The sequence below is a fragment of the Zalophus californianus genome, chromosome 3 (assembly GCF_009762305.2).
Source record: "Zalophus californianus isolate mZalCal1 chromosome 3, mZalCal1.pri.v2, whole genome shotgun sequence".
Lineage (NCBI taxonomy): Eukaryota > Metazoa > Chordata > Mammalia > Carnivora > Otariidae > Zalophus > Zalophus californianus.
The window spans coordinates 136,092,795-136,105,794 of NC_045597.1; the positions used below are offsets into that span (position 1 = coordinate 136,092,795).

The following is a 13,000-nucleotide window of genomic DNA, read 5'->3' on the forward strand; positions in this document are numbered from 1 at the left end:
TGTATGGTTTGTGATCATTTGTAGTTATCCCATGGAGATAGATTTCTTTGACTTTTCACAGCATGTAAATGTTCTTCCAGGGTAGCCTGGAAGATGGAACTGGAAGGATGTACTGATTCATATATTCAGCTAAATCCTTAGAAACTCAAATAGTTATTTTCTTTACCCCAAGAAATATGTGAGTCAGTAGGATATTAAATAAAGATAAAAGGACTCTTAATGAATGTTAATAGTAATGTTTTGAATCAACCTGAGTGATATCATCTATTTCACGTGTGAATAATGGGCACGGAAAGAGAACAAGAGGGTGGCAGCTGCATTAAAGTTTTTTTTCATTAAAAAATAATGCCTTTCCATCTGTTGGGACACTTTTATGATACAATAACAGAAAGCTCCCACCCAACTGGCTTGAATATCGATTACTCCTACAAGGAGGGAAAAAATCAATTACTCATATTCAAGGAAGTCTTGAGATAGGATGGCTTCAGAGTTGGTTAATTAAGTGACTTGAAGACATTACTAAGGTCACATGTCTCTCCCATTTTGTTTTTGTATATGTTTTGCTATGCATCCTCAGGTGTTGGCTTTTGTTGTCAGACTTGACCCAAGTGATTCTAAGACACCTATAGCAATTAGAGGCATTACATGTGTTAGGAGGGGAAAATTTCCCCCTACCCCTCGTAGTTCTTTTGGCTGGGCTAATAAACTGACAAGAGACAGGCTAATGGGAGAAAAAAAAAATCAAATTAAATTTTATACATTATTCATACATATGGTCATCTCATAGGTATGGGACCTAAGAAGCAGGCTGTTTATATGCTTTTTAGATAAAGAAACAATAAGTTTGTGGAAAACCAACAAGACAAAGAAACTTAAACTTGGGTACTAATTAGTGAAGAAACTAAGCAGAGTTTGTTTATATAGCTTCTCAGCCCTGAATTCTCTATGTCTGGTGATAATGATGTCTACATCTTGGTGCAGGAAGGGTTCCTTTCACATGGGAGACTTACTTCCTGCTCTCCAGGGGACAGAGAGGAGGGTCAGAGTGTCCTTGCACTGGCTGTTTCTCAAGTAACTTTAATTCAAAATAATCAATACACCACTTTGGCATATTTTGGGGTAACTTGCCCTGAGCCTCATCACATGACAATACAAAGATACCCTGCTGAAGGACTATTTCATCTTGTGTCTATTTTCAGAAGTCCCCCAGCAGACTTCCTATTTCATTAGCCAGAATTGCATCACATACCTGCATCTAAACCAGTCACTGTCAAAGATAATGGGATCACCATGGTTGATTTGGACCAATCCTGATTACTCCACTGGAGCTAGGGAAGAAACTCTATGCTCTGAGCTCTTAGTCCTGTGGAGGAGGGTGAAAACTTGATAAAATCTATGTTAACTTAGATAAGAGGAGGGGGGTGTGTGATTCTGAGTGGAAGACCAACAGGGTCTGTCAAATATAATTGTAGAAAATTTGGAAGACAAGCAAAAGAAAAATGATGTACAATCCCCAAATGCAGAAATTGCTATTAACACCTTGTATCCTTCAAGATGTCTTCCTACATTCCTACATGTGTACACACATAGTCATACTTATATTTAAAAATCATCCATACATATTGTTTTCAAACCAGTATATATTTTTTTCTTACTGACATCAGAAACTTCATTCTTTTGGGGGTGAGACTCTTACTTTCTGTTTCTTAAGGCCATTTTCAAAATGAATCTTCCATGATTCATTTTGTAATGTAAAATTGATTGGCAGGTGATGATGTCTTTTGGGGCCAAGAAGTTCACGAAAGGCAAAACCCTAACTCTAAACTAAGTCACTTACAAAGGCTAGGAATAGCAGAGTTACTGGAGAGGCCAGCTATAAACGCATCAGTCTCTCATCTTAAGCTTATTACTGCACCTGTGTGGGATGCCATTGTTCTTCTTGCCTTTTCACAGCACGTCTTGGGAAGTTTAGAGCAGCTTGTCGTCATTATTGTGCTCCTAGAAGCTTGCTCTTATGCAGGGAGCACTAGCCCTGCCAGAATTCAACTGTTTCACTGGGTTGTCATGTGATTTTATATTGAGTCTCTTGATCTCTGACTCTAATTGTGAAAAGAATTTTAAAATATTAGATCATTCAATCTATTTATTTAGCCAGGATATTTAAAAGGATATTCAGATTTGTATGAGAGTTTTGAGCCAGTGTTTCAGAATGATTTTCCAAAGTACTGGTCTTAACATGATATGAGAACTAAGGTTCTCTCTAAATACCTAAATGTTTTCTCTCTGAGATTACCAAAGTGAAGCAAAGTCAGGTTCAGAAATTTCTGATGAGAGTCATTTCCAAAGAGTAGTTAACTCTTAAGGCCTAAAAGCAATGAATTTATAAAACAAATAAGAAAAAGGACAGTGATAATACTGGTTAAAATTCTTAAAACAGATTTTATTTTTCTTACTCATTTATTGATGAGCTTAAAAGGGGACATTCTATTCTAAAAATACATTGCTTTTAATATAAGTAGATTTAGGAAATTGGGGTGGTAGACTAGTATTTTGTTGAATCAAATAACCTCGTTAATATGTACCCCATCTAGAGTAATTACTTTCTAAGAATCACAATACTATGAAATATATTTAAGGTAAATTACATAAAACATCAGTGAATTCTTCTTAAATTCAAAGGATCTTATAGCATTTAGGGTTATCATCCCTTATTACTACTCTGTAAATATAAAAGAGTTCCCTTTAATAGAGTTCCACTTCATAGAATAAATAGGATATAGCTTTGTTGACAGAGGGGAAAAGAGAAATATGTCATGCTTTTATGGAAACAGATAGAGGAAAGGTGGAGAGCTTTGCTAGAGCTTTGCTAGATCTTCTAATGACCAGTGGTCATACGGTAAAACCAACTTATATTTGGTGTATTTACCTTACTGTTTCTTTTTCAGTATTTCGCCAGGGTGATATTGGAACAAACTGGTATGCTGTCCTGGCGGGGTCTTTGGATGTTAAAGTGTCTGAGACCAGCAGTCACCAGGTAAGATAACGTATTCTTTTTTTTTTTTTAAAGTAGGATTTATAATTATTATTTTTACAGACACATTAGGTCTATATCTTTTATGCCATCAAAATTACATTTTCAAACTCCTCTCCTCTTTCCATAGGAAGGAGTTAGACAAGTGTTTGTTGAATTCTTTTATTAAGTTACTCAACAAACATACATACTGCATGTCTCCCATGGTTTGAGTATGGTGACAGGTGTTGGAACACGACGCCTGCCTTCCAGGAGCTTGCTATCTCTTGGGAAATGCAAACGATTCAATTGCAATGTGATAAATTGCTGTTGCGTAAATTGAAATGTGAGCAAAGGGGACAGAGAATCAAGTTTTTCTAGGTTTGTCCTCAGATCCTTCCTCCATCTGGTATCCTGTCTGACTTTTCTTTGTTGTCGAAGTGGTCCCCTTGTCAGCCTTGTAGGCACTACAGTGATGCAGGGGAAGTGTGGTTGATGCAGTCTCCCTATAAATCGCGCTCTCTCACTGTTTCTCTGCCTCATCTTATCACATGTGGAAGGGCCAATAATATCTTTTCTTTCCAAAGTGTGGAACTTGCTTGCTTGATCTTGATTAGTGACCTCTGAGGAGCTTAGCATCCTAGTAGATAAAACTCATTTTGTCTCCTTTCTCCTTCCCCCACCCACAATATTTGTGACTATTTAAAATTGGACCCAGACTCTCCTTTCACATCGGCAGTGAACCTTGCTTATCCTTATTCCATGGGGCCCAAATGTTTGGAGCCAAAAACCTTGAATCTCAAAAGGACAGCCCCTAAACGCCACCTTCAAGCCTCAGTATGAAAATGGCCCAAGCTTTCTATCTGCATATTCAGGATTCATATAAAAACTGCAGGAATGGAATTGGCTAATTGTAACATCAGAAAGAATTATCAAGAAAAATTTATAAATCAGTTAAAGGGACAAATAAATAGCCTGCAGCCAAACACCATGTTTAAGGCAGTGCTTCTGAGCCTTCTTCATATGTAACACACTTCAAATGTGAGAAACATTTATAATGCCCTAAATTTGAGATTTAAATTTTGTAGGAACGTGTGTGCATATTGAAGTTATGGGAAGCCAACCATCTAAAAATGGAAAAGTATCCTAAAAATGGTTGGTAAGTGGGCATTTGGAATTTGGAATATAGTTGCCAATGTTATTCCCATGGTTATGGATGGTTAGAGTGCCCAAGTCCAAATAACCTATAGGTACTTTTTCTGTGGATCACTGCATAGAAAGTCCCTTTAAAAACTACCTGGGACCTGTGCCTTTCAACCTTGTTGGGACGACCCCTCTTCTTCTCTCTCACAGAGCCAGTTTTCTCCTGGAGTTCAGAGGGCCAAGGTAAGAAGTGAGTTTTTTATTCTTGTAAGCTGCCTTAGTTTCTCAATGGAACTGAGAACAAGCTAGCATTTCTTGGGTATCTGCCATGTGCTGGGCGGTGTTCTAAGCACCTAATAGGTATTTATTTACTCCTTTATTCCTCACAACAACCCTACAGGGTAGGTCAACTTACTGTTCTTGTCTTACAGGTAAGGAAGTAAGGCCCTGACTGGTTAAGTAACTTGCCCCAAATAACCTAGAAATTAGGGGAACCAAGATTCAAACCCAAGAAGTCAGTCACCTGAACATAGGCTGTCAGGCACTACTTCTGTGCTTTTGACTCAAAAGAAATATGGTGACTCCCGCACCTTCCCTCTCTCTGCTATTCGTCATCTTTTCAGATTTCACCATGTCTCTTATCTCTGCACACACCTTCCACCTGCAGACTGCTATCCTGGTGGAGACCCTTGGGCTCCTTGCTCAGAGCTGTTCCTGATGCTCACTGTAACCAGGTCTCACCTGTGTGGAGGTGTGGAGGGGACAGGGCCCTAGTAGAGGATGGTGCTCCTCACTCCTCCGGGTGGTCCTGAATGAGTGATGATGGAGAGAGGGGAGGAACTGAAAAGAGAAGGTGAGGAAAGGGAGGAAAGGGGAGGAAGATGAGAACTAAAGGGGAGAGAAGGGAGAAGGGAAGGAAAACACAGGGAGGAAAGAGAAGAAGAAGAAAGGCAGAGCAGATGTACCTAAGGGATGATAAATAACATCAGCATAAATGTGCTGAGACATCAGATGTTCAAAGCTGGCCTGAGATTTTGATGGCATTAAAATAGGATTTGGCCAGGGGCTCCTGGAATATTGCCCTGGACCAGTTCTCTCTCACCACAGTGTCCAAGCAGAGAATAGCTGAGTAACACTTTGTTATTAGCTGTGGGGTTTTTAAAATCTTAACAAACCTTTAACTTCAGCTGTAGTTTTGACCTCAAACCCATGCCAAGAACTTTCCTAAGCTGAGCTTGGTCTTGTCTTAAGTTGTCAGGAATTTTAGCTTTATATCAAAGCTGGCTTACTGCCTTCTCTGTGTACATCACCCCACATTGTCCAACCAGGGTTTTCTGGACTGATTTACATCACTAAGCCATAGAGAAGAGAAAGCTCATTGACTTCTATATCCTCCAACCCTCCAGAGAGGAGTCTGAGAAATACAGAGGGCCCAGCCGTCCAACCAGCTCAGACAGTCACCTGCAAAACATGGTTGCCACCCCCTGGGAGGAAGAAGCTAAAGAGAATGAGCAAGATGGCTGAATCTCCTCCCATGGCAGGCTGTTTGACAGGGAGAAACAAAAAAAGCCATTTCCACCTGTGCTGGCCTTGTAATGGGCTCTGGATCTCTGCCCACTAGTGACGTGGCCAAATCAGGGTGATGAGTTAGCCAATCAGAATAGTACTGTCTCTAAGTCAGAGTTCTCCAGAGAAATAGAACAAATAGAAGATGGATAGATAGGTAGATAGATAGGTAGGTAGGTAGATAGATAGATAGATAGATAGATATTTTAAGGAATTGACTTATGTGATTATGGGGGCTGGTAAGTTTGAAATCCATATGGTGCAGGGTGAAGATCAGGCAAAACTTGATGCTGCAGTCTTGAGTCTGAAAGCTGGAAACCCAGGCAGAATTCCTGTGTTGCAATCTGGAAGCAGAATTCCATCTTCTTTGGGAAACCTCAAGGGAAACATGTTTGCTCTTAAGTAAGTCCTTTGATTGGATGAAACCGACCCACATTATGGAGGATAATCTGCTTTGCTTAAAGTCTACTGATTGTAAATGTTAAACAGTATCTTTAGATTACAACAAAATGTAGGCTAATGTTTGACTAAGCAACTGGTTATCCTGGTTAAGCCAAGTTGACCATAAAATTAACCATGAGTTACCCCAATGGGGAGTGAAATGAGCTTGGGCCATGGGAAGAGAAGCAAGGGAAGGCCTACAATTGCTACCCCTGGAGACCGGCAGCAACTTTGCTAAGAGCCTTCATTGTAGCTTACTCGCTAGGGATTCTGTGTGCATCATCTTTAGGCATTCATGCCCTATTTTACAACTGGGCTTGAAAACAAGGCTCAGCGACATTAGGTGAAACTTTCCCGGGGCCACACAAATGTACTTAGCCAAATGAAGACTTAAATTCAGGTCTGACATACTCCAAATTTCATGTTCTTCCTACTGCTCACACAGGAAAAACGGTAAGCAGGGCAGGAAAAGAAAAAGAAGAAAAGTTAAAAGAGACTAAGAGCAAATTAAGGAAAGAGAAAAGAGGTAACGGCGCAGAAGAGTGAAATCTTTAAGTGAGTAGGGCGGTTGCTAGCCTGCCCCTCCATTTTCATTCAGGTCTCTCCCTGACCTGTGTGCCTTTCTTCTCATCTGAGAGTCAGAAGTCAGAGATGGGAGTGATAAATTCTCAAACTTACCTCTGAGTTTCTGAGATACCCTCTGCCACCCTCGGTGGGGTGTTAGTTGAGCAGGAATGGTGGGAATAAGAGCAGACGTAGAGCATGGTAATGGAGCGCCCACTACAGGTAGCTGTGTGAAAAGCACTTTTCATGCATTATTTCATTGACTGCTCAACTACAGGGCCCTTCCTCAATTAGTGCTATTATAAGTGTCATTTTACAGGTAGATGCTAAATAAAGATCACACAGCCATTAGGTATCAGAGGAGTTCTTTGCGGTTCTGGGGCTCAGGTTCTTGACTATTACGGTTGTACAGGTGCCAACCAGAAGTAATAATGAATGTGGGGAGAAGATTTTCCCCTATAGCTCCCGAAACCACCTGCCCGGTTCCAGCTCAGAGCTCCACACGTCTTACCTCCAAGCCCATCTTGCAGGTGTTTGCTCCACCTTAGACAAGCTCTGCTGGGATGCGGGGCCCTCTTTACACCACCTTTCAGATCACCAGTTAAATGAGCATGGCTCATCTCTTCAAAAAGTTTTCTGGGTTTGAGGGTGGGATAGATACGTATGGATGCTAAGGGAGGGAGATTAAGGCCCTATGTAGAAGGCGGAGGTGACAGGATTGGAGTTTGTGTTGATGGGATGTATGGGGGCTGAGGGAAAGTGGGGATCCTGACTCAGAGGAAGAGGTAGGGGGTGATGCCAATAATTGAAATAAGGAGCCCATAAGAAAGAAAACCCTTCACAGATTCTGATATAGTATTTTTATGTCATACATTTATTAGGCATTACTGATTTGATGGAATTTTTTTCTGAACAAAATCACCCTATTTCTTTTATATGGCGAGAGGAAGATAAAACTACACATAAATTTGAAGAATACAAAGAGCACAAATACTTTATTTGGCTCATAAATTTATATTACCTTTCTGCCTGCTTTAATATAATACTACTTTTTCTCCTTTTCCATCATTCCCTTATACTTTTTTGCTCACCAGCTTAAAAAAAACACAGCTTCTTGCCTTCTTTATGATTGGTTTGCCAGATTCTTCTTGAATTCTTTGGACGGTAGGTTGAGGGTCATACTTACTTCTCACTGGTGACATGCTAGAAGCATAGTGGTAGTAACTCTCAGCGTTTAGAAAGCATTTCACTTACCTTGTTTTGTCTGAGCCATCTATTAGGCAGACCCAACTGTGTTGTATCTTGCTCCAGCCCCAGGTGAATGAGTGGTCTGCTCAGGATGACATAGTGGTGACCCACAGAGCTGGAGATCACCATGCCTTCCTTACCCAATCCATGACCTGCGCTTGCCATCCTTACATTTAGCCAGCATGTGTGGCCATTTGCCTGGGTGCCTGTAAGGGGTCTTCAGAGGGCACTTGCTCCCGAGAGCCTCTAGTGTCTGTGGGTGATGGTGGTGGCGTGTAGATCCTTCTTTGCCCCCCTTAGATCACTGGTGCCTAAGATTCTGACAAAGAAAGCTGTTGATTCCACGTTTGGGAAAAGTATCAAAATATAAACACTCCACTAAATGGTACTAAAAACTTCAGGCCCTTTCCTGGGAGGGGAGGATAGAGACAAAAAAGCCATTGGACTCTGGGGAGTGAGGATGTCTCACCTCCCAGTTTTGCTTGGAGCTGGCCCACCCAGTCAGTTTAGACACCACAAGTCTGCCAGCTGGGGAGGCATGACCTAGCAGACAGACTCCGTCTCACCCTGTGGGTCTGCTCCTGACTCAGGACATATCAGACAGTGGTATCAAATCCTACTGAGTGCTGGTTGGAACCAACTTCTCTCTCTCTCACACATGCCTTTTCCGCCAGAGCCCCAAGCCAACACTGTCCTGCCTCCCAGTTTCCCTCCACGTGAGTCCCCCCCCCCCCCAGTCTGGGGTTCGAGCGTGGACTGGAGGGGAGAGACAAAAGTCTCTGGATGAAGAAAGAGAGAATGGGCCCTACCTCTCAGAGACCTTCCTTGAGGAGCTGGTGCTACATTGCTTTCATTTCTTTTGCTGTGGCCTTGAAACTGTGTTTGTGCTGAGAATTCTGGGAAAAACATAGACTGTTCTGTTCCTGTCATTTTGATGAACTTTAGAGGCTGCTGTCCTTGGAAATATCTTCCAATAAATTATATTGCTTCCACTACTCCATAAACAAAACCTACTCCCCAAACACTCGTACCCCATGTCCATGTGTAATTGTCAGAAGCACCTCTTCCAGCTTTCCGGGTACTTTTTCTGCCTTGGCCATTCTTTGTCTTACCCCTTGAAATTCAGAGTGCTCAGCAAGGGGACCTGCTGACAGACCTCGCCACCAACCCACGGCATCCCAACTGGCTCACATGCTCATGTAGATTTCCACTTGGCAACACAAATCCTACCAAGGATTAATCCTCCCCATTCCCACTGATACCTGTCCCCGCACTCAGTCTCTTACCTAAGCCTAACTGGGACACAAACGCCTTCAGACGCCCACAGCTGAACTCTGGTGCTCCAGAACCTGCCTATCTTGGGTACCTATTTAACTTAATGGCCTAAAAGTTAGAGATTTTACGTTCCCACTAGAATGAATAATGCTGTGGGTGTACTTTTATCTCATTAATATTTGAATGGATTCAGGGTGAGAAGTGAGCATTGGAACAAGTGGTAGTAAGTAGTAAACTTAAAAGCAATAAATAGGCAACCATACTTAACTCTGTGTGTATGTATATTTCAGAAAGAGAGAGAGAGACAGGGTCCTGTTTTTCTCTGCAGATTTTATAAATGAATGGCTTTTTTTTGGCATGGGGTAAATATTTAAATCCTAGAAATATATCAGATTTAATAATTAATCTTTGCACCCAAAAAGTATATGTTTCCAGTCACGTGAGAGGAGAATTTCTCATGGCTGCTTAGTGACTAGGAGTCCATGCTACGAAACAGAGAATAAGATGGTTTATTAATTCATTAAAACTTCTACATCTCTGTAATAGATGCTTATTTAAAATGTGTTTACCTAATGCAACATAGTGGTTAAAATCAAACCTCTTCTCAAATCCTCTCTGCTACTTCATTGCTGTGTGACCTAGGCAAGCTAGATTACCTGTAAGTTGGGGATAATAATTCCTACCGTAATGAGTTAAAGTCTATAAACCACTAAATGCAAAGCTTGCCACAGAGCAGGGGTTCTGGTACTTTTTTCTTACTAATTCCAGAAGGAAAAATTTGTTGCTAGAGTGGAGCGCCACTGTTCCAATGCCTGCAATGCTCTCCTTTTATCACAAGAGGGCAGTGCTAGCATAGAGAAAGCAGGAAATGTACCCGGTATTGGAATGGCCAACTTCAACTGTCAATATTGTTCAGCCGTTCCGTGGGATCAGACAGTCCTGGCTGCTGTAGGCACTTGTATGTTATCCACCCTCTCATCTGTTTCTGTGACATTATCTGGCAATTTTTAGTCCAGTTTTGGAAAACACTCTCTCACTGGTACGTCCCCCAAAGTAAAATGTGCTTTTATTTACCCTCTCTTTGTCTCTCCATCAAAGATGTTTGTAAAATGTTGGATTTTTGTTTATGAAATTTGAAGGACAGGCATGTCTCTCTGTCATGTGGCTCTCTCTGTCCTTTTCTGTCTTTCTGTCTTAGCCTGTCTGATGCTCTCATTTACTCTCATTTCACCCCATTATTTTCAGACAGAGAACATTGCTGTCACCGGGGAACATTTTCTGAACACATTTAATGAGCCCCTGAAACGTGAAAGCTGCCAACTCTATAGCGGTTGTTTGGCATCTCCTGTGACTTGTCTGCTCAGATCATGCTATTGGTTAGGAACCGATCAGAAGGTTGTCTAGCATCCTGCGTGTGGCACCCACACACTGTAGTTAGTTTTGTTGCCATGTAATTCTTTGTTTGGGTGGATGCAGGACCGGCTCTGCTGCAGGGAGGCCAGCCTCTCTGATTCAGTTATCAGAATGCTAATGCTAGTCCGTTCTCAGCGCAACTTCCTCAGCCAGCTTGAATGATCTTGTTGAGCTGTGTCTAACACTCTGATGCTAGCGAGGTGCTGTCACAGTGACAAACCTGTCTTTGCTGTCTGTTAGGAAAGAACACATGTGACTTAGAAGTATTTTGCATCTGCGCTTGGCCGTAAATTCTTCAGACAGCTCATACAATTTTAAATGTCTTGACAAATTCAGAGATTAGGTACTGTTACATTTTTATTTCTTAAAAGGACTTGGAGCACTCAGTAAATTCCAGTACTGAATTCGAGCTCATGAAATAAACCCAGGCACTACCAAACTTAATGGCAAGTATTGCCTATAGTCCTAAAATAAGAATCATCAAAATATGTGCTTTGTGAGAATTTATGTTTCAGGGTCTACGCACTTAAAGGACCAACTTGTTCCTTGATGTTAAACCCAACGGGTGGTCAAAACAGTAGATATGCTATGAGACAGTTAATTTTTCTTGAACCATTAATAGAAATGATTTAAATATGCTTACTAAAAAATCTGATATCCCTTGAAGGTACAGGACAGTTAAGAAAAAATCTTGATGTACTTATCACAGAGAATTCTTACACCCGTTTTGATGATTGTTAGTTATTTCAAATTTCATCCGATTGTCTGTAACTCGTGTGAGTTGGATTTCAGCGGATGTGTATAGACATTTGCAAGACACGTTTATTACCTCACTTATCAGTGATACATAGCCATTGGCTTTCTTAACGCCATTCCTATTTTCTTAGTGTAGCTATGTTTATAATGCAACAAACAAATAAAATGCTTTCATATGAGAACGCCTACTTTAAGAAAACCTAATATATCATAATTCAGATGTACAAAGCAGACAAATTAAGGGGTGATTAGTAGCAGCACAAAAGGATTCTTTGATTTACAGCAGGATTCGTCAGAAGGGTTCCTTTGAATACAAGCTCCCCCAGAGAGCTGAAGTGTTTTGCAGATCATTCAAACCACTTGACATCCAGACCGGGAGACAGAGAAACTTGGAATTTAAGTGTTGAAAAACCATCATCAGTTGAAGATTAACACAAAGTGAACGTAGAAATTCTCTGTTCTTTGAATAATAGAAAAAATATAATTTGCTTTTTAAGAACGTAGTTAACCTATACATGTATATCAACATGACTAAGTCAGAAATAATCTTTTCCATGTATGGAGCATCTACTATGTGCCAGGAACCATACCAAACTCCGTCTATATATTATTTGTATTGAGTCCTGCTAATAATCTTATAAGAAAGATTATACCCATTTCATAAATGAGGATATGGAGCTTCCTGGGATCATTCTACCCAAAGCTACAAGACTAGGAATTGGCAGAGAAGAGTTTTGAATGCTCTACAAGGCTATGCTTTCTTTACCGCACTGCCTGGAGCGGATTTTCCCCACCATGGACAAAGTGTTCTGACTCTGGGCGCTTCCAGGTGTGTGCTTTGCCCAGTGTTCCCTGCCTTCCATCAGGGAGGCTTTGTTGACATGTTTGCTAACTTACTTGACACCAACCTTTATGAATGGAGATAACCAGACCCGGCTTATCTCACTGAAACACATACGGTGCCAAGAGAGTGTTCAGGATTTCAATCGGTGCTTAGCTGGGTAGAGGAGGAGAGCCTGGAAACTGGACGCCACTCATGATTGAGGTAGGAGCTGTCTCGAGGGCATGTTCAGGCACGCGGGGCAGGGCATGGGAGGATGCTGAACACTGGAGCAGCATGGCCCCCAGGTTACTAGGGTAATGGGCTGAGTAGGTCTAACTAGTGGTCACATGATGGGCAGGGAATCAGGAAGCAGGTCCAGTGATGGAAGCAGGCAGCCAGGTGTGCTGATGAACAGGCCTGGCTGCAGAAGGGTGCTGGAGAGGGACTGGGGCCCAGGGAGGGCTGTCAGAACCAGGCAGTTGGCCATGTTGAAAAGAATTAAGATACCCAGCAGGTAACCAAAGGAGAGTCGTAGAAAGACAGAAACTCCGTTTCTCCAACTGAGGTAGGAACTCTGTTATTAGAACTGGGGCACAGGATCAGAGTGGGAAAAACTAATGATTGTTTACATTTCTTCTAATGAGAAAGAGGGTTGGTGCCCCAGCCTGCACTGGATTCGATCCACTAGGTGAGGGTCAAGCAGACCCCAGTATTGGAATTGGAGTTAGAGGGGGAGCAGTGCTGTTTTCTATTTTCCTGGA

The 13,000-nt window shown here is 41.6% G+C and overlaps 1 protein-coding gene across 8 annotated transcripts in view; it reads left to right on the plus strand.

Annotated features, from left to right (window-relative positions):
• RAPGEF4 (Rap guanine nucleotide exchange factor 4) overlaps positions 1–13,000 on the plus strand; it is a 295,155-nt gene that overhangs the window by 54,835 nt on the left and 227,320 nt on the right. For all 8 annotated transcript variants that reach the window (XR_003519020.2, XR_003519021.2, XM_027588682.2 and 5 more), the window contains one exon: positions 2,946–3,034. Coding sequence is in view for 5 of the 8 variants with exons in the window: in XM_027588682.2 (XP_027444483.1) it covers positions 2,946–3,034 (89 nt within the window). In the remaining 3 variants the exon portion in view is untranslated. Of the gene's footprint in view, positions 1–2,945; positions 3,035–13,000 lie in introns of those variants that run through there.